Source organism: Anguilla anguilla, chromosome 10 (assembly GCF_013347855.1).
Source record: "Anguilla anguilla isolate fAngAng1 chromosome 10, fAngAng1.pri, whole genome shotgun sequence".
Taxonomy (NCBI): domain Eukaryota; kingdom Metazoa; phylum Chordata; class Actinopteri; order Anguilliformes; family Anguillidae; genus Anguilla; species Anguilla anguilla.
In genome coordinates this window covers 34,018,713-34,039,861 of record NC_049210.1, presented here as the reverse complement: position 1 = coordinate 34,039,861, position 21,149 = coordinate 34,018,713, and the positions used below count along the sequence as shown (strand labels likewise).

General features: G+C 45.3%; 1 protein-coding gene across 4 annotated transcripts in view; it reads right to left on the bottom strand.

The window, feature by feature from the left end:
• Positions 1-12,889, bottom strand: part of rasa1a (RAS p21 protein activator (GTPase activating protein) 1a) — a 42,300-nt gene extending 29,411 nt beyond the window's left edge. Inside the window, exon 1 of one of the 4 annotated variants that reach the window (XM_035378780.1) lies at positions 11,696-12,889. In XM_035378780.1, coding sequence (XP_035234671.1) covers positions 11,696-12,222 — 527 coding nt within the window. In that variant the 5' untranslated portion in view covers positions 12,223-12,889. The remainder of the gene's footprint in view (positions 1-11,695) is intronic. The other 3 variants (XM_035378779.1, XM_035378781.1, XM_035378782.1) reach the window with 3 other exon arrangements.
• Between the last annotated feature and the right edge of the window lie 8,260 nt (positions 12,890-21,149).

Sequence of the window (21,149 nt, the reverse complement as noted above, 5' to 3'; positions counted from 1 at the left end):
GTTTGCTTCTTACTAGTAAAGGGTGGGGGGGGGGTAGGTTTGACAGGGTGCACACACACACTCACACGCACATACACGCATCTCACACCAACCACGAAGCACTAACAAAATGAAAGGTGCTCGAAAAAAAAAAAACAAAGACAATAAAACAACAGCAATGAACAGCGAACGAAAAGGAAACAAAAGCGGTCTGATGAGGCGTGAGGATGGAGACCACACGCGCGTTTCCCTCGCGACAAGCTCCTTCCTTTCAGCCGCCACCTGGACTAATTAGGCCATTTGTCAAGTCAATTAGAACAAGCCTTCTAGAACCTTCAGAAAGAAAGGCGAAGAAGAACACGGTCGGGACGGTCTTCCGTCGGCACTGAAACCAGACAGCTTTTTCCGAGCACTGTCAAAACAGCCATCTGCCCCCGTCCCCCCGTCCCCCTCCTCTCTGCTTTCACAGTTATATGTTGTGTCTATATCTCAGAAAAGCCCCAGACCGAGAGGTGTAGGAAACCTCACCCCCTACGGTGCTCTAGGGAAGCACCCCCACTTCCTTCGACGCGAGGGCGAGCGAGAAGCTCCTCCGTACCCGTGCCCGGCAGCCACGCGTCCGCAAGCTCGCGGGCTCGCGTCACGTCACCCAAAAAAAAACGCCCGAGCCCGTCGATCGACGCGATGAATCTGTGGCTGCGGTGTACGGGGGATGGGGGGGGGTGAGGTGCGCTGGGGGGTGGAGGGTGCGCAGGAAACAGGTAGGGCGGAAACACAGAAGATCAAAAGGGGGGGGGGGGGTGGCGGGGCCAGAACACGGCTGACGCGCTACGACGTGCGGCGCCCGTCTGGTTCGTTTCGCACCGACGCGATAAACCTCTTCCGTTTCCACGCGAGCCGGTAAATCTCACACAGGGAGCAAGGCAGGACAGGTACGCCTGACAACAGAAAGTCACAAACGGCTGATTATTTAACAGTAAAATGCAGGTAGTGAGGAAAGGACTCAACATGCAGCCTACAAACGCTTCGACCGGTCAAGACGACAGTTAGCCTACTTTTTGAAAGACGCACCAAGAAAAAAAAAAAAAAGGATTTGTAATTCCATTTATTTCTAAAGATTTAAGAACCTGATATCAAGCCTGACATTTAGAACCTCTTTCTATTGGCTTATTAGTAAGGCTAGGCGATGAACTACAACTGTAAGAAGAAAAAAAAAATCTGCATCAAATGGTAATATTATAAGTAAGCCAGAGGTAGTATTATAACCCATAGTAGCCGAAATGAGTGAATCTCAACACAGAGGGGAAAAGGACTTTGATGCTCAGCTGTATACGGGAGACACTGCGTTGTCGAATCATAAACCCCCCAGCATTGAATCCAGCCTTAAAACAAAGTGCAACATTTAAACAGTTAAGCGGGAGAGCTCTTTGGATTATTAGGAAGGAAGCCACAACTCAAAGGAACGATTTGGCTTCCTAACAACCCGAGCGGCTTCTTCCATCAGCTCCAGATGCTTTGCACAAAACGTTCCAGCCAACGTTTCTCCCGCTTGCTCACTTCCAAGCAGCTTACACACAGATCACAACCCTGTCACAAATCCATCTATCTATAAAAAAAAACACAAGCACTACAGCTAAAACATACATGCAGATAGGCTAGGTATGCAAGACATTGTTTTGCATTACAATGGATTTACTTTTCATTCTAAATAACCAGCGAGGAGATCAACTTTAAATTATTCACAAAAGGGCTTTTCGCCGCCTTCTCGAAATCTCCGACCCCCGAAACGCTACACAGGAAACAGGAGCTCTGCCAAACCGCCGGGTTCTTCCTCCGACCGCTCGCGCGCGTGCGAGACGTGGGGACGGGATGGGCACCGGAGCGCTTTCTGCAGGAGGAGGAGGAAGAACTCGAGCGACCGCGGCGATCGTAGAGGGGAGCCATCGGCCGCTGAGGGCGAGAGACAAGCGGATCGCACGGTTAGAGAGAGAGAGAGAGAGAGCTACGGCTCAGAGGCGCGGGGATCGAGCTGCCAGTTCAGCCTTCGTAACGCCGTTAGGAGACGGCTCCAGCTCCCGTCTCCCCGGACGCCGAGTCGCTCTTCGTCATCATCATCGTCGCCGAGCCGGGACACCGTGACCGCCCGCCCGGAGTCACCGGCTGGACACGAGCTCGCGGACATCTTCCCGTTAAACGACTTTCCCCACAAGTAACAATTACAAGAGTAAAAAACGCACAGGCGTACAACTGCAGCCCTGTAACCCAACTCACAACCCCGCGAAGTTTTCCACTAAAACATTATAACCAATTAAAATACGAGCGGTTTAAGTTAATCTGAAGTGTTTCGAAGGGTACTCTGCAAAGAAGAGTACATGGAGTACAGAGGGTGCCATCACTAAGAAAAGCCAGGAAGCCAGGAGACAGCACCAAGACACTAATTAACCTTTACTAAATTAATTAACCCGGGACACAAAGATGCTTTAGTCACTGCAACGAGCAACAGTGTTCATGCCACCACACGCTCCTTTAAAACACCTTGGCTGCCACAGACTCAAAAAAAAAAGGAAATGCTCTCTGTTGTACTGACGGCGACTGTACCCCACAGGAACATTTTTTTGCACCTTTTCACGTTTTAAAATCCAACCGCGAAACTTCCCAGGGAAGGATAACGATAAAGCACTTTACCTGTCGTTCATGCAACTGGGAACGCAATACCGAAGAGCAGTAGCGGAGCTCTCTCGGGCCATGGGAGGACCGTGACAAGCAGGGTGTTTTACAGCGCGCTCTAAATCCCCGAGACGCAAGCCGCAACTTCAGCGGAGCGGCGCCGCGGAAAGGGGACCCCGCGAGCCAAAAGAGCGGACGATTCCAGAAGCGCGTCCACGACGACTCCCCTCCCGGGACGGGGAGAGAGAAGAGGAGGCTGTGGGGGTTATAAAAATTTTTTAAAATAAAAAAAACTACGAAGGACGATGGGGCGGAAAAATCCTCTTCGATCTCTTTTCCAGCGGTTTTGAAAATGGTGGAGGGGGGAAGGGGGGGGTGGGGGGGGGAATCGGGGTCCCGACTTACGAGGAATTCCTCTGCTGCATCTCCGCCTGCGTGGCGAGCGCTGGGAAGGTGAGGTCGCGTCTGGGCTGAGGGAGGGGGGGGGAGCGCGGGTCGCCGCGGTGCGGTGAGGGTCCTCGTCCCGCCGGGCGTTACCGGCGGCGCTCTGACTCCGCCTCCACCATCCTACCCGGGAGCCGCCGCTGCGCTATACTGAGCTCGGCGCGGGGCTCCGGGTCAGCGAGCGGAGTCTGCTGCTCTCTCTCTGCCGGGGGGGGGGGGGGAGCAGCCGAACTCAACCCGGCTTAGCAAAACTTTGCATCTGCGCGGCGCGCCGTCTGCTGACGTGTGTGGTGTGTGTGTATGGTGTGTGAGTGTGCGCCTGTGTGTGTCTGTGTGGTGTGCGTGTGTGTGTGTGTGTCTATGTGCGTCTGTATGCTGTGTGTGTGGGTGTGTGCATGTGCCCATGTGCGTGTCTGTGCGTCTGTATGCTGTGTGTGTGTGTCTGAGTGTCTGTGTCTGTGTGGGGTGTGTGTGTGTGTCTCTGCGTGTCTGTATGGTGTGTGTGTGTGTGTGTGTGTGTGTGTGAAGCAGGTAATAAACTTGCACATGAATTAAACATGATTATATATGATCTTAAGGGACAAATAGCTTCACAGGAGAGAACATCCCTCTCTATAATTTCCCCCTGAAGCAGGACAGGGGGGTGTCCCTATTATGAGATCCTATATCCGCGGTGGAGATCCCTCAATCACACGAGAAAGCATGCTGGGGAAGAGGTCCGCCACCTCGGGGGGTTGTGTATTATTCATGTTCGTTTTTATTTGAGTACGCACACACCTGTCAAACCACCTCCCGCACTCCGTGTGAAGAACTGGCCAAAAATCAGCCACGCCCCCCCCCCACCCCCCTGAGAACAGGAAGGCTTTCCTGCACTCTCAGCCAATGACGGCACCTCTCCTGACCGCTCATACATGCCTGGCGGGAGCAGGCTACGCCGTTTCACTGGTAAACCGTGCGTTATGCAAATCGCACTGTGACTAAATTCCATTTTCTCCCTCAGCGCTAGGTACACAGTAAAACACAAACATAATTTAAAGCCTATATATATATGTAATTAAAAAATATATATGCATATGCACACACACACACACACACATATATATATATATATATATATATATATATATATACGCACATATGTTTGTGTGTGTGCGTGTGTAAGAAGAGTTCATTAAAGCTGAGTAAATAAGGAAACCACAGTGAAGTGTTCAATAGTCTTGAAAACAGGATACGCTGAAGAAAACCAAGCGGGACCACTAGCCTGCTATTGGGCAGGATAACAGGACATTGCGTAACGTGCAGAAAATGCGTGGAAACAGTGGCCCTTATCAATGCCCTGCACAAGCCGAACACCCACAGCTCTTCAACACGCACCGCACATGACCCATCCAAACGGCCAACCAGACTGCAGGCTGTCATGGGGAAGCTCACACAAACCCCACCCCCTTTTTCACACATTTTTTTTTTTTTAACACTTTTACTTAACTACAATAAAGGCGTGCACAACGCTTCATTTCATTGAGTTCCACCCAAGTTTCCAAGTTTCCAAAAGGCACATTTAAAGGAAAACCACAATCAATGACTCTCTATAAAAGCATCACTATGACAAAGACTTTCAGGCCACAACAAACAGCACTGTGAGGCACAGTGGATAAGGGGCTGGGCATGTAATCTGGAGGTTGCAGGCTCGATTCCGATCGTACGGAAGTGACACACCGTACCCTCGGGCAAGCAACTTAACATGAGTTGCAACAGCACGCATTCTGCTTGGTAAATGACACCGTGGTGGAATAATGTGACATTTGTAAGCAACTTAGGTCGTGCTAAGAAAACAAAAAAAAATTACAAAGTAAACTATAACTTGGCTCAAGGGCGGCTCCAAGGTGACACAGCGCAAATCCCTTGTTTTGGAATTCCGATTATCGCGCGCGCCCCGAAAAAGCAATCCAACACAGAGGATTCTGTCAGCGCATCACTCGAGAGCTTTTCAGAGCAGAGCGCTTACCTGGCCAATCAAACTTTTTTCCCGGTGAAGCTTTTCACGGCTTCAAATCCCGTCTAACGCTTTGTGGAAACTCGCCGTTCCGAAAGCTTTTCCGTTTGCTTTTCCCTAGAGCGCGGCTTTTTGGGAGAACATTAACCGCCTCTTCCTCATCTCGCTAACGCCGTAGTTGGCGGTGGCGAAATATTTATCCTCGAGTTGACTCCATTGTTTATGAATGAGAGCCGCCGTGGGGGGGGGGGGAAATCATGAATGATTGCAGTGACCCGCCGCTCTCGCCTGACGGGGCGCTAAGTTTAGCCACGTCCACGAAGACGGCGGGTGGGCGGGTCGGATAGCCGTTTGCGCTCTCCTCCGACGGGCGCATCGACGCCTCCCGACGACGGGACCCCGAGGAGGCGCTGAAACCGACACCGAGGAGGCGCTACCTCAGAGCGCTCGGAGCTACCCGCGGGATTACGATCACGGGAAACAAAGAGCGTGCGCTAGAGAAAACAGTCCTGGGAGAGGTGGATTTCATGGAGCAGGATCACCGAGTTAGCTGGATAACTGGTGCTGAGTAAAACCCGGAACGGCTCTTTTCACTTCAGTCCATGTTCCAGATTTGGGAGGGTTCCGGATTTTAGTGAGTGCAGTTACCCAGCTAACTCATCAATCCTGCATTGTGAAACAGGGCCCAGCAACACTACAGAAAGAGGGGATGCTGGGACAGCTTTCATTTACTGAACTCCTGGAGGCCTGACATCCGTCATTGTCCATTTGCTCGGCAGGCAGCACCGGGGGGCTAACAGAGCTGACATTTACACGTCGCCCGTTTATATGGCTGTATTTTTTACTGAAGCGGTCCAGCCTGAACGCCTCGATCAACAACGCGAATCCAAACTGAAAATCAAAACCTGCCGCCGCAGAGTTCCTCAAAACCAACGGCTCAGTCCTGCCCCCAAAAGGACCGGTTGCCAAAACTGCGGTTGCACTCGTGAATCACAAAATTCTCACCTCAAATCATTATACCATTTCTGAAACTGTATCAGTGTTTTATTTTCGCAGTTTGTTTTCACCTAGACGTCAGCTTTTGATCCCTCTTATCATCTTAATCACATATTTACATTCTGTATTTACATTAGTTATCCATTTCTTTTTACCAATTATTTTTCTTGTTCGTTTGAAGAGAGAATTGAGTTTGTAAAAGGGAGTGGCCCATATATCCTATATTTTTTTTAAAATTTATTTTAAAACAGTAAATGTTTTTCACTAACCCATTCATTATTTGAATGAAAATGCAATACAACAATAGGCCATTGTGCACAGAGTAACCACAGACAGAGAAACATCAAAAGAAAACTCTGCTGAACAGGCAGGTAATAACGGTGCCAGGAAAGACAGCCGCATGCAGGCTTTCCTGGTGAAACCGTTTGCATTTCTGCTTCCGGGAGACTGTGCCAGCCAGCCAATGACTGCACCATATCTACGCTCTAGTCCGCTGAGCACCCGCTCTCCAGGGTATCTGAGCCGTTCCTGAAGCCAGCCCTCTCTGTCAGAGAACATCAGCAGTGCATGCAAGGACTCTCGTATTAATTGGGTCATGACCGCAGTAGCACAGGCGCGGTCCTCAGTGCTACTGTGCAGGGCTCTCAAGAACACTGGTCCCCCACAAGGACACGTGTTTTCACTGCATAAATCTTATGAGTGATTATACAGTCGCAGCCATCATACTAGGAAACCAGGGGGGGTATTCATAACACATCGCGCAGTAAGAGTTCTGATCTTGAATCAGTTTTGTCTTCGTAGATCATAACGGACAGGGGAAAAGTTGCCCCCGGTACTACTTATGTACTCTATTCAGAAATTCAAAGAATAAAATCAGGAAGAAGTAACAGATTAACTCGAGCAGAGGTGCAAGCTGAATCTCTTCACGCATTGGTTTGTACCCCTGTCAATCAAGCTGCTGAACATCCAGGGAACAGTGATATCAAACCCGCCGTCCCATTGCTAACAAATAGGCTAACAATAGCATACAATATACTGGAGGTGAATGGACACCTTTACCATTCATTGGCATTTGCTGTGTTGTGCACTGTATTGCTCTGTATCCTAGGCTGTTATTAGAAATAGCTGCTTTTTTATGTAGCCTATATCCAAAGCTAATTTCCCCATGGGGACAATAAAGTTTATCTTAAACCTGAACAGAGATCAATATTTCTACACTGAGCCACATAAGAAAGACTTCCCCAGGACTAATCATACACACAGAATGTATATTTAAGTCACCCCCCCACCCCCCGTTACAAATGTGCAGCGTTGACACATGTTGCCAGCTCAGTGTGTTGACTTCCTTCCACTTTGCCAAAAATAGTTTGCCCTAATTGAAAGAGTACGGAGATTAAGAGGGTTAAGCAAAATTTTGCACAGGGTTTTAAAGTAGCTTGCAGTTTGGTCTACACCTTCATTAACAAAGTCATAAACTCATCCGCACGCCACAGCTAATTAAATGGAGGGGTGCAACATTAAACAGGGTCAATGCTACACTGTTTCAGGTGACGGACCTTAGCGTCATAGCGGCACTCTCCAAATGAAGAATACTTAAACAGGCCCCTGAACACCATTAACGGTCATTAAATGTAGGATAATGGGCGACGGAGGTGCACTGAGACTCCAGATGCCTCAATCAGAGCCAGTGTTTGGGTGACCAGTTAAAAGTCGGCACTGCTCATAAAAGAAGGCCATGAAGACCGTATTTGAGCCGTGAAGACCGCATTTGATCCGTGCCGTGATTGCGCCTTTCAAAAACGGTCGTGCACCACACGTGGCTTCATCGCAGACTAAAAAGTGCTCGTCACTCGGCGAGCCAGCAGAGCGTGGGGTTCAACGGGAACCTCCCGTTCAGTCTGAATCACAAGGACAGCAGAAGAGGACTACTTTAGGCTGTCGGCCTATTGTTACTGGAGGTAATGCAACTTTATAGGCCCGTACATTTCAACAAAGACGGCAAGTCAGCTTATAAAGAAGGAAAGGCTAAATAACTCCACTTCTAATGTTTGCACTGTCAAATTATGCCGCGTTATGACACAAGTGTGCCTTACCACAGGCCGGCCATGTGACTACACCAGCTTGGCTGGTCTGCATTATAAAGTCAGCCCCTCATAAGCTGACAATGTTCGACAGCCGTGGAATTCAAAGACTTATCCTGTTAGCCACAATTCTAACAAGTTTGTGTTAATGAAAAGATGTTGTAAATATAGGCTAAGTAGAGTGGTCATTAACCATTACACACTTCATCTTGATTAAAGAATAATCTGAATTTAAACGTAGGCTAATATATCCATGATTGTGGTTTCACACTAAAGCAAGTCTTTAGCCAATGACTGCATTGAAATTTGAGTTATGTGTGCACATTTTCAAATGTTAATCATTTCCCCTTCCTGTTGTAACATGGAAATGCAAGCAAATAGGTTTCACACAAGTGACAGGGACAGAAAAACTCAAGTCCACTGGACCAAGACTGCAGAAATCAGACCATCAGTGACCACCAACTTTTGCAGATGTGGGTCTATAGGAGAATCACACCCAGGAAAGGCCTATTTATGGAGTTAGTGGTACATAGCCTATGTCTCTGACAATCACTAAGACCCTTCAACCTTACTGCTTAATGTTCACTGTAAGCAAGTGCTTTCAAATTTGGTAAAATGCCTGGTTTAGATTCTCTGCCTGCCCTTTTAAATCCCACATTTCTGAGCTGTGTTCTCCCTTTGAACTATTTAAATGCAGCTGCATGCCCTCCTGAAAAAGGCACACCGGCATGCTTTCAATCAAAAAAAAAAAACTTAGGCTAACTGTCAAATTCAATTCAGTTCCCCCATAAAACCAGTGAAATGAATAACTGTTCACGTATGGGTGTGATCAGCGGTCACAGTATTCCGTAAAAAACTGGAGAAATACGGCGGTTTTTTTATCTGTTCTCAGCCATATCTCATGCACTATTGGTCTAATTTCCGCAAATAAAAGTCTGAAATGTCAACCGTTCCTTTGCCCCAGATGCTGAGAGGAAGAAAAACAGCTCACACCTCTCACATTTTACACACAGCTTTGCCTTTTATGGTCTGTCCCCTGCCCAGCATATGGAAACCCATCAGTCTAGGCTACCTCCACATAGGGCTATATAATACTGAATTTCCCCCCCACATCTTTTTATAGCTTATCATGTGATCACACAGTGCTGGTGGTGGTAGAGTGAGGCGGCTGTGTAGGTAGATCTGTGTAGGCCCATTTCCTAGCCTGTTTTTTTTTATTTTTCATGTAATTTTTACCCTCTGTTGCTAAACAACCACACCACATGTCGGCATTCAGCAGATCGTTCCAGTCCAGAGAGAATTACGCAGATTGCTTTTTTACGTACAATCTATTTATATGGCCGGATATTTCCCCAAATTAAGGTCGAGTAGCTTGCTCAGGGATACAGCAGGAGCTGCTGGGAATCGAACCACCAACCTCAGAGTCGCAAGCCCAATTCCGTGAACATAATATCACACTGCCGCCCAGAACAAGCTGAGCTCTCAGGCAAGCCTTGCCCAATACGCTCACTTTCACCCACCGAGGTGTAACCATGGTGGCGACCAAGGATGTGGTAGAGGGTCTGAGGATGACAGCATGACGCACAGAGGCGTAGGCAGGAGAGCAAACGTTAGCTACACGCTGCCTGAGCATCGGAAACGTGAGCCCCGCTAACCTCTCGCTCTGCCTGATAAGCCCCGTGGCAGATCAAATCGGAAAAGTCTTCGGGTTGGGGAAGGCCAGGGAGCTGCTCAAATTTATCTGAACTGACAACTGTGGCGCTGCTAGCCCACTGATAAGATGAGAGGGAAAGCCATATAAATCCCTACCTCGGCTGGCTACCCGTTCTCTTTTACAGGAAGCATGACGCAGAGCAGCGAAATCAGTTTATTTTCCTAGAAGCCATAAATCACAAAGGCCTATATACATGAAATGGTACAGGCATCCCCCCCTCCCAAACTGCAAAGAAAAATAAATAAATAACAGATAATGCTGCTACAGCAACCTGGATAAGTTCTTCTGCACGCAGCTATGGCAGTGATTTGTCGCTGTTTGAGACAGGAGTTTGATAAACAGAAGGAGACCGGGTTTCTCTCTCTCCCTCCCTCCCTCTGTGACGCACCTGTAACGAACATGTAATGGCGTGATTCCCACCGTGTAATCGAAATGGCCTTGCAGTGGCAACAGAATTAATCAGGACCTGCACAGTACCGTATAGATCTCTGATGAGACGAAGCAGGGACAGTGTCACTGAAGCGGGTACTGCAGCGTTAACAGTTGCTGCTGTAATTTGCCCCAGATAAAATCTAACCAGAAATGAGAAGCGGGGGCGACATAGCTCAGGAGGTAAGAGCGGTTGTCTGGCAGTCGGAGGGTTGCCGGTTAGATCCCCCTGTGTCGAAGTATCCCTAAGCAAGACACCTAACCCCTAACTGCTCCCAATGAGCTGATTGGTACCTTGCATGGCAGCCTTTAACCATTGGTGTGTGTGTGTGAGTGGGTGAATGAGAGGCATCAATTGGAAAGCGCTTTGGATAAAAGCGCTATATAAATGCAGTCCCATTTACCATTTACCATAGTTAGAGACTTTTTTTCACTTTACAGTAGGGGAATGTTGTAGGTTGATGAAACAGCATTGCAACTTCAGCAAAAATGGGTCATTCCTTAGGGAATATGACCCTTTGGACCGCAACTCCAAAGATTTTCTTCAAAGTTGCTGGCTGCATACACGTTAAAACTATCCTTGATAATTTGAACTGTGTACCTTTGATTCTATCTAACCTTCTTTCAAGACTCAGTGCATTGCATACAGACCGATACCTCTGTCATGCCTGTTCAAGATTATGTCACTAAAGAGAAGGAGGAACGTAACGGAGACATTGTGCGAGGAATATGCGTACAGGCATTTACAGCGGCGTGAAACAGAAGCAAAGACGTACAGCACAGAGAAATAAAAGGTATCGCTTTTCGTTCATGAGCAAACGATACGGCCTGACCGCACCGTTTCGTGGCCATTGTCGGCTTCCATTACTTCGTCTCACTGCACAACTGGCCAGCTATTCAAAAACGCCCCGTCAACATTTCGTACAAGATGTGGACAAGCATCATATCAATAAATAACGAGAAGAAAGGGAAAAACAACCCTTTATATGTCCATGTTACGTGTTCGGGTCTGTGGAAGTAATTCATTTACTGAGATTCAATCAATTTCCATTGACTACGAATCTCACTACAATTAAATTGCCACATGCGGCACTGGCATTGTGGATTACGCATGCATCAGAAAACTGAATACTGGAGAATTAAGAGGGGGTGCCCAAGCTGTCTAGTCTCTTCACTCTACATCCCGCCCCACTTAAAGAAAATGTGATTTTGTTATTTCAGGACGTCAGCTGTATTCAACAAGTTGAGTCTGAAAAGAAACTTCCAAAATAGTGCCGTTAGAAGTCTAAATGGCACACATACTTTGGGCTACTCTAGTACTCACACATTCTCAACGCAAATTCAAGATAAATTGACTACCGTCATCATCAGAATACAGTGAAACCTCCTTACTGGTTCGTGGGCGGGGCAGTAAGTCGAAATGTCACCTCATCTTCCTCGAATTCTGGTCCATCCAACACATCGTTTTCATCCACTGTGCCGAGAGTCCCGTAAGCGTTTGGCGGTGGAGGAGGGGGTGGCAACGGTGGAAAGTAAGCGGGCCCGTCCAGACCCATCGAGGACATCCCGCTATTTAATCCCTCTGAAATCGGGGAATAGGATCCTCCGATGTCGGCTCCTGAGCTTGTCCCAAAGGCAATGCTGTGTCCACAACCGCTGCCACTCCCAGCGACGGGCAAGACTGATCCTGAGAGATCCCCTCCGGGGACCGGGTACATCGGCATTTCAAGGAGAGAGTCGGGAGAGTTGTTGGGTGACTGGCGGAGGATTTGATTTGCTCCTGAGCCCAATTCGCTGACCCGCACCCTCGGTTTGGTATAATATAAAAAATGGGCCGTGTCGGGGCCTCCACCGCTCATACCCCCCGTCCCAGCTGAGACCGAACCCGTCTCCTCGGTGCTGACCTCAGCGGCCATCATTTACAAAAAAAACGTGCAGAGGGTGCGAAGTCAAGAAGCAATCCTTCCCCTTTAACTCCAACTGTAACACTCTCACTCTTTAGGGAAAAGAAATGCCAAACTTTCAAAACAACACGTTAGCTAACAGCTAGCCAACGTCACTCCGGACACACTCCACTAAACAGAAAAAACCGCTAGCTTTTAGCCAGCTAACTAACAAAACGTTACACGAGAAGAGTTTCAAGTCTTCATTGTTTCTTCTGATCTTAAAGTTTTATGAAAATGGAGATTACCGTAAACGCAAGGTTTAAATGCACAAGGGGCAAAAAGAACACTCGCTTATTTCCTTTCGTCCCTGTTCCTTGCCATATCCCATCTGCAGAGCCGTCCACTTGTCGATGAGTGTGTTGTTTATTGTCAGTGTGCGCCCCAGATTTTTTTTGTTGTTTGTTTTGTTTTTTGTTTTGTTTCCACTGAGTTCCAAAAGGCTGTTTGTTGTTTCTGCCAGGCAAAGCCCGGTGTTGTAATGTGGTCCTCCGATGCAATGCGATTATCCTTTTCGTGCTGCCAGGTGAGAAAATGACAATGTTTCTTTCTTGCGTAAGTTCTCTCTTTCTTTCTTGATTACAGGGCTGGTTGCTCTCTCTCTCTCTCTCTCTCTCTCTCACACACACACACACACACACACACACGCTCTCTCTCGGAGCGCGTGCTCGATCTCGCGCAGACCCAGCGAAGCGAACGCCGAGCTAACGGAGCAAGGACGCCCTCAATCCGTGTCATCTGTTATCACAGTTCATTGTCTTTTGTAGCAGGACGTGTGCTAGGGAAATAAAATTGACATTTTGAATGCACTGTGCCTTAATTGGCGGATAAGGGACATTGCATAACTAACTAACGAAAGTCTAATTCCTCGGCTTTATGCCGTGGAACGAAATAGTTATTTAACTGAATTGCCTCTAACTATCCAGCTATAGCTGTAGCCTATATTCATTATTACATTATATTCAGCCTTTAGGAGATGCTCTTATCCGGAGCATCTTGCACGTCAGTTTATATTTTTACATACCATCTATTTATACAGCTGGATATTTACTTAAGTAATTACAGACGTAATTCAGATTAAGTACCAGCAGTTGGAGGTGCAGGGGTCAGAAAGTGAATGTCCTGCCATGCTTTCTTCCACCCATGATTTCACTAATTCTACCTCCTGGCTGCGTGGGTCTTTCTGTGTGGAGTTTGCATGTTCTCCCTGTGTCCTTGTGGGTTTCCTCCGGGTACTCTGGTTTCCTGCCACAGTCGAAAGACATGCAGCTAGGCTAATTGAAGACTCTAAATTGCCCATAGGTATGAGTGTGTGAGTGAATGCTGTATGTGCCCTGTGATAGATTGGTGGCCTGTCCAGGGTGTAATCCTGCTTCTCGCGCAATGCATGCTGGGATAGGCTCCAGCACCTCGTTTCGACCCTGGCCAGGATAAGCGGGTATAGATAATTGATGGATTGATACCTCCTGGCTGAAGAATTGTACTTGTAAATAAATCCAGGTGATTGGAGCACAATTCTGGAGGACGTTTACTCTGTGAACCTGGATTTTTCATCTGGTAGTTGAAATAAAGAGAGACAGAGAGAGTGGGATGTCTATCTCAAGAAAGAACTCATAATTTTTTCTTAGGAAATGCATCTTTTTAGCAACTTAAATCAGCATATGTGCTAAGTATTCACATGAGTATAACCTTGCATTAGATTAGTAAATATCCAATTCCCATGATATTTATATTTGTCATGTTTTTCATTTGGAAAGTCTCCTTAAATAAAGCTGTCTCATAAGAAAATGAAAGTTAGGATATGTATATAAAGGTGTTTTGCCATACATACCTGGGTGAACTTAGGAACCAAAGTGTCTTTCTGTGGAGTCACAGTCAATATGCTGCAGGAACTCACTGACAACAATCACATTACAAAATAAAATAATAGTGTACTGCTATCACACTGGGTCAGTGGGAAGGTCACTGAAACACAACCCAAGTTTGCATCGCAGTGACCTTCAACACACTGGCCTTCTATCCTGGTTTAAATACCCTCTATGGCCCTGACACAATGTACATGTCCTACCTTAGCTGAGATGAGATGTGAGAGCCTATCTTTGTATTCCACAAACAACACATATTATTGTGTCTTGTGCTTTACCCAAATAAAATGCACACATACACTGAACTATTACAGGGCAAAACTGCAAACCCATAAAAATGTGACATCTTTCCTATGTCTGCACTGAACTCTTCTCTCAGGCTGTACTGTATTGTGCAGCCATGATTCAGCAACCTTCACCAGTTGGCACACAGTCACATATGAACAACAAACCAGCATTTGATCCCTGTTGCCAGCTGTTTGATCTGACTGGCGTGAATGAGAAAGCACAGGGCAGATCAGAGGATTCTGCAAATTCAATAAAGGGGACTGACTATAAGCAATGTGACCACTGAGGATTAGCCTCCATTGTTTACTTTAGGAATGAAAGCAGCGGTTATGGGATTTTGTCAACTTGAAGGAGGTAAAGGATTTCACAGAAAGCAAGCAAACTATTATGGATTCCACCATGTTCTGTTTTGCATTGATTAAATTCCATCAGGAACTTAAACTTCTTTTTTAAACTTTTTAATAAGAGTGTGTAGAAATATTGATGAATATTAAACATGTAAACATTGATATAAAGAACAATATAAATTAAAATTTAATGTGCAAGAAGGGAGAAGAAAACAACTACATGTATGATTGAAAAGGTTGTTATTGCCACCGTATCTGTCGTCAGTTATCAACAATGCTATATATTATGCTATAAACTGTGCCAGGAGTCTGCTAAATTCTATATTTTTTTCTTCTAGCGTCTGCACCACAAGTACTGTAACTATAATTTTCACTTGGGTCCACAAGGTTCCTCAGTCATCTCTGTGAAGAGCCTCCACTGACTATTACACTGACTACCTCTGTAGAGTGAAAACATCAGTGGGTCTGAAGTGTGTACAGTAAATAATAAATTGTACCGCAAAGCTGTAGAGCCTTTGCTCAATGACAGTGGAGAGCTCTGTTCAGAGGCTGTTATAAAGAAAAGGTGGCCATGACTCCATCCACATGTAGTAACTCAATCTCTCTCTCTCTCTCTCTCTCTCTCTCACTTTAAACTTGCTTAATCAGAATGCCACATGCGTTCTTTTTCATAAGCATATACATATCACCGAAATTCACAAGAAAATACGCAATATTAGGAGGGAGAATTTACAGTGGTAAGAACACAGACAAAACACTCTGATTGCCTTTCTTTTATCGGCACCGCCACCCCCCTCTCCCTCTCCTTCTCTCTCTTTCTCTCTCCCCCTCTCTCTCTCTCTCAGAGGCCACTGTTAAACTGCAGCTTGTACCATTATGTGCTGTACAAGCTGCAGTTTAAGTGTGAAAACCAAATCCTGCCACATGCCATGTGTTGCAGCAGGACATCGATAGGAGATATGTTGAGCAGAGAGCTATAGTGCTGACCCACCACGAGCAAAAGGCCTGCAGAGGTGTCAGTCTGATGCAAGCTTAATGCTGCAGCCAGCACAATCGCATTATCCATTATCCGCCAACCACAAACGCAAGCACACATACACACATGCGCAAGCATGCAAGCACACACACACACACACACACACACACACACTCACGCACACACACACACAGTGAACAGGAAATCAATACACAATACACACTGTACTGTAGTATTTAAAAACATGCTCCATCATACCGACTGGGACACTGGTTAGGATGAATAAGTATAAATGTTTACATATTTCCCTGGCTTATATTACGTGCTGGACTTATATTTAGGCAGGCTGATCAGTTTTGAGGTTTGTGAGACAGAAGAGTCCATTGACCTTGGTTTTGGTTTCAGTCAATCCAATGGCTATACCAATCAAATGGTAAAAGCAGATTCCAGCCTTTCGTCACCATATACCTCTATCAATGGACACATTAAACTGCAACTAAGCTGGATTTAATGTAAAAAAAAGATAAAAGGAGAAATGCATTAGTGGAGAAGCCAGAATAAATGTCTGCAAGCACAGATTCCGAGTGCAAAGCTGTACTGCTTCCTTAAACATAATGAAGGCTGAGGTAATGGTTTGATGACTGAAGACTACATTTTCTTACAGACACATTAAAGAACATTTACCCTTTCCACATAGATCAACTGTACTGTATATATGTGCCTAATATTTAATAGTGTTATGTTCCTCTTAATGTCTATTGGCAGGGGTTAAATAATAAGAGCGAATATAAATATGTAATAAATAATAATCAACATTAACACAGAACGATAGCAAATATACTTTAATTGTCAACAAATGCTGTAATTGTCAATGTTATGCTACAATCCCTTGTGATTTGTTGTGATGAGATGGTCTGACTCAGCTGTGAGGAATAGAGCAGGGTAGAAGGATCACACTGTGCCCCCACCCTCCCCACAGGCCAGCCCCCCCCCCCCCCCCCCCCCCCCCCGTGCCCAGCCTCAAAAGAACCACAAAATGAAAATAGATCAATCAAAATATGGGGAAGTAAGGGGATCTTATTTCCCTAAAATTTCCTATCTTCTCTGGAGAGGACTGGTGTTGGCGCCATAAAGAGACAAATGGCTGACCCACACACACACACACACACACTCACACACACAAAGCACTCAATTCAATATGATTTTGTTTTGTATTGTTTTCGTATTTTTATGTGCATGTATATGCTTTGTCAATATAATTGATACATTTGTCATTCTGATAAAGCAAACTTATATACAGTATATATCATTTTTAGAGAGAGGAAAGAGTGTATATCAGAAGGAGAAGGGAGAACAGAGAGAGTGCGCAACAGAGAAAGAGTGTGAAAGAATGTGGCACAAGGAAGGTGGAGGGAGAGAGAGAGAGCACTGCAGGCAAGCAAACGGGAGGAGAGAGAAGGAGGGAGGGCAGATAGAAGAGAATAATGAGAGAAAGCTCTGTCCTGGTTTCTCGAGATAGCTCAATAAGATGTGAAACTATACCTCTTGAATGGTACCACTGAGGAGATTTCAGTTGTTGTACCAGACCATTTTTCTCATATGAATCCTCAATCATAATATTGCAATATATACAAATGAGCCAAAATTTTTAAGTTTTCCTACTGGGGGTGTCACGTCTGTCTTACAGACCGTTTTGTCCTGATTTTCTAAGATCAAGCATAGGACGCGCAAAATGTTTTTCTTCCTTGGGGAATGTAGCTACCCCAACCTTACCTCTTTCAGTGGTTCATTTCATTTCCTGTCAGTTTTGACAAATCTATTCATAGGCCTTTTTCACACCGGGGATTTTTTTGTCGGTGAATGATCCATTTTGTGGAATAGCCGTGTGACACTGGGACACGGGATTCACAGAGAGGCATCGCTCGCACGGATATATTAGCTCGGCTTTTATCAGGTGATGTGAAACGTGCATTATATCGGTTCCCGTCCGATGATACCGCGGCGAATTCCGATTTCCTCCAGTGCCGTTTAAGTGCCGAAGCGAAGCAGAACCGGGAACGTGCCACGCGTCCTTTCCCAAGATGCCATAATTCCACCAATGTAGGGCGATGTTCTTGTCAAGACAGTCAGTTATTTATTGCATTAGCATTAATCTTTAAGCTGAAGACTGGCACAGGATTTTTTTTTCAGTGAAAGGACTGACTTTTTTCATCATTACCGTCCTCTGGGGAGACTTAAAATCCCGCCATGTCCCATTCAGCAGCCTGCTTAAAAATGCATGGTGTGTGAATTTTCAATTTTTACGATGAAGGAACTTTATGAAATTTTAAGCAGTCCCCTAAACTCAAATGAATGTGAGTTTTAGAAGGCATGTCAAGTGAGACTGAGACAGGGAAGACTGAGGGTAGGCTACGCTGAGCATTGATTGAATACACACACACACAGGCAAACAAATTGAAACACATACTCCTCAAAGAGAACACACACACAAAACACCAAACTGAAGAGGTCACACTCGCACACACACCAACCAGAAGAAGGCCATTATAACACCTTGCACTGGTGGCAATGCGAAGGTATGCAGAGGCAAAGTAGATATTAAGAGTGCAAACAGGAAACTCATCACACAGGAAACGTACACATTTTGCTTCTGTTATTGCATTTAAGACTTGCATATCAAGGGGCAGAAGTGTAACTGTATTCACCATGTTCTTTGTCCTATAAATGCAACAGATCTAAAAATGTTCAGAGTATTGAGTTTGGATAATAGCAATGGTATTATTATTATTATTATTATTATTATCATTAATAATAATAATGCCATGTACTATATCTCACAAGGATATTCATCCTGGGAATGAGGAGCTGCTGGAAATGTTCTGCTGTAATGGTACAGCCAGCCCAGTACATTGTCACCTTAGCATAGATATCAGGCAGTGATATATTCACCTGATTAGTATTCACCAGTACTGCAGGAGAATGGATATTTGTGCTCCATCTTGACAGTATGTGCGGAACTGCACGCACCACCCGCCCCAAATCAACCCATCCTTCTCAGCACAATGCACTGCGATGTGAAGTAAAGGAATGACTCGAATCTCCAGCTACCCTCTATCTCGTATGTTCTGACCGAGACCCAGAGCAAGTGTTGCTTGTGCTCTCAAGCACTGAGGCTTTTGGCTGCATGTTTGAATCATGTCTCTGTACTGCTTCAGTAAATTATCCATCCATCCATCCATCCATCCTGCTTTTCCTGGCCAGGTTCACGGAGGTGCTGGAGTTTATCCCAGCGTGCATAGGGCGAGAGGCAGGAATACACCTTGGACAGGCCTCAGTAAATGATTCTACTATAAAAAGAAATAATGTATAAAGCAGCTATGTAAGGTAGTACCTAATTGTGTCTTATCAGAAAATATACTTTATGAACATACACACATACACAATAGGATAAAAATATTGATAATAATACATCTCAAACTGCATGGTGAAAGCTGTATCACCTCTCCCTCTCTCTCTCTCTCTCTCCCTCTCTCTGTCTCTCTCTCTCTGTACTTAGAGTTTCCTCAGGGGAAAAGAACAGATGGGAGGCCAGTCTTTCACTTTACTAGAAGAGTACTGCGGGCTATGGTCACCACCGCTAGCGCGATCCCACTGCACTTGTCAAAGTGCACCATAATTAGAGGCCACTTAAAACCACTTCCCATTAAGCAAGTGCTGTGAAAGTTGTTGAACAAAGGGCTGAGAGCTCCCAAGGACAATGCACGAGAGAGAGAGAAACGAAAGAGAAAGAGCAAGAGAGACACAGAGAGAGATGAAGCAAATACAGAGAAACACATTAACCCTCGGGTTGTGTTTGTGCGTGTTTCTGTTGTTTGTGTTCCCATCCTGAATCAGGCAGTCAATTTTAACTGCTCATAAAGCAGTCATAAAGCATACATTATCACCAAATGTTGTGTTACACATTCAAATCAACTTAATTCCCAATAATTATTACAAGTTCTATGCTTTTATTTTGGAATTATTTGTTCAGAGACTTCATTTCTCTAAAATTATAGCACTCATTTTGAATACAATCTAGGATAGTTGTTTAGAAACCACTTATAATTTTTGGTAATGGTGTCACATAATTACATTTGTGTTTCTGGTCAAGACTGACTAATGCAGTATTATTGAGAGAGAACCCTCATAAAATCAAAACATTTGTCACCCAATACAGGCTTTAGATACGTGCAGTCGACCATTGCACAGGAGAGGTGAGAAACATTGTAAAATGTCTATTCAGTCAAAAAATGGCAACAGATTAACATGAAGATCCTTACATAAATATGTGACATTTTGTAAAGTATTGGAACTATTTGGTCCTCTAATTTTTGACAGGTGTAAAAAATAATAATAATACTCCAGTATGCCTGGTGCACACTACAGGCCTTTTCAAATCAGAATCAAGATTGAAAACATGGGAAACCTCACACATAATGAAATTTCACAGATTTTTTTCAGAGCACACAACAAAGATTTAGCAAAGACGAAACATCACATGCTTACCCTTTATATGCATGATCATAAGTCATGACTCTCAGAACTTGGCATCTCACAGAAACTAGCGTGATCCAATGTGAATTTTGAGCAAAACTAACATTCTGTTTCCTGGGCAGCTTGGCTCTCATTGGCTATTGTGGGTTGCTGCTTGGGTGTGTGTGTGTGTGTGTCTGCTGGATGACCTTAATTTAGTCTCACACATTAATTCTTCTGGCCATATTTGACTGGAAACACCAAAAATGTACAAAATTTGAATAAAACACTTAAAAGTTCATGAAAATGGAGATCATTGCTTTTATTTGAGGCCTAGTGTGGAAAATTTTATGAAGCCTTATGGCAATTAGATGAAAGAAACCACATTTCTGACACAGATCATTTGTAAACTGGCAAATTTGACCAGAACACAACAGGAGGGTTTAATAGCTATTATATTGAGAGAGCCACACGAGGTCCCTAGGTCTGAGCTACAGTAAGGAGTGAAAAAACATTGGGGAGGGCGCCCAGGCCCTTTGTGTGAAGAGAACAGGTGCCTGGAATCCTTGGTCTGCAGCTGCCTCGCTATCTCACATACGGACGGTAGCGCACTGGCACGCTCACGGAACTCGCCGGAGAAGAGCCACTGCAGAAAACCAGATCCTGGACAGAGCCTGTGCCTTGGCAGAGCTCTGCAGTGTATGTCTGGTTTTGTTAGCTCAGATAGAATCCACACAGGAATGTCTGTAAAAGTCTTCTGGCATGGGCAGCATCATCCAGCACAGGGTCAACCCTCAGTCAAGTATCCATTCGAAATACTTTAACTTTGAAATGCTTTAACGAGAATTTCGATACACTCCTGCATATCTCTGAAAACGTCCAACGGAAATCATATTACTTGTCAAAATGTACAAT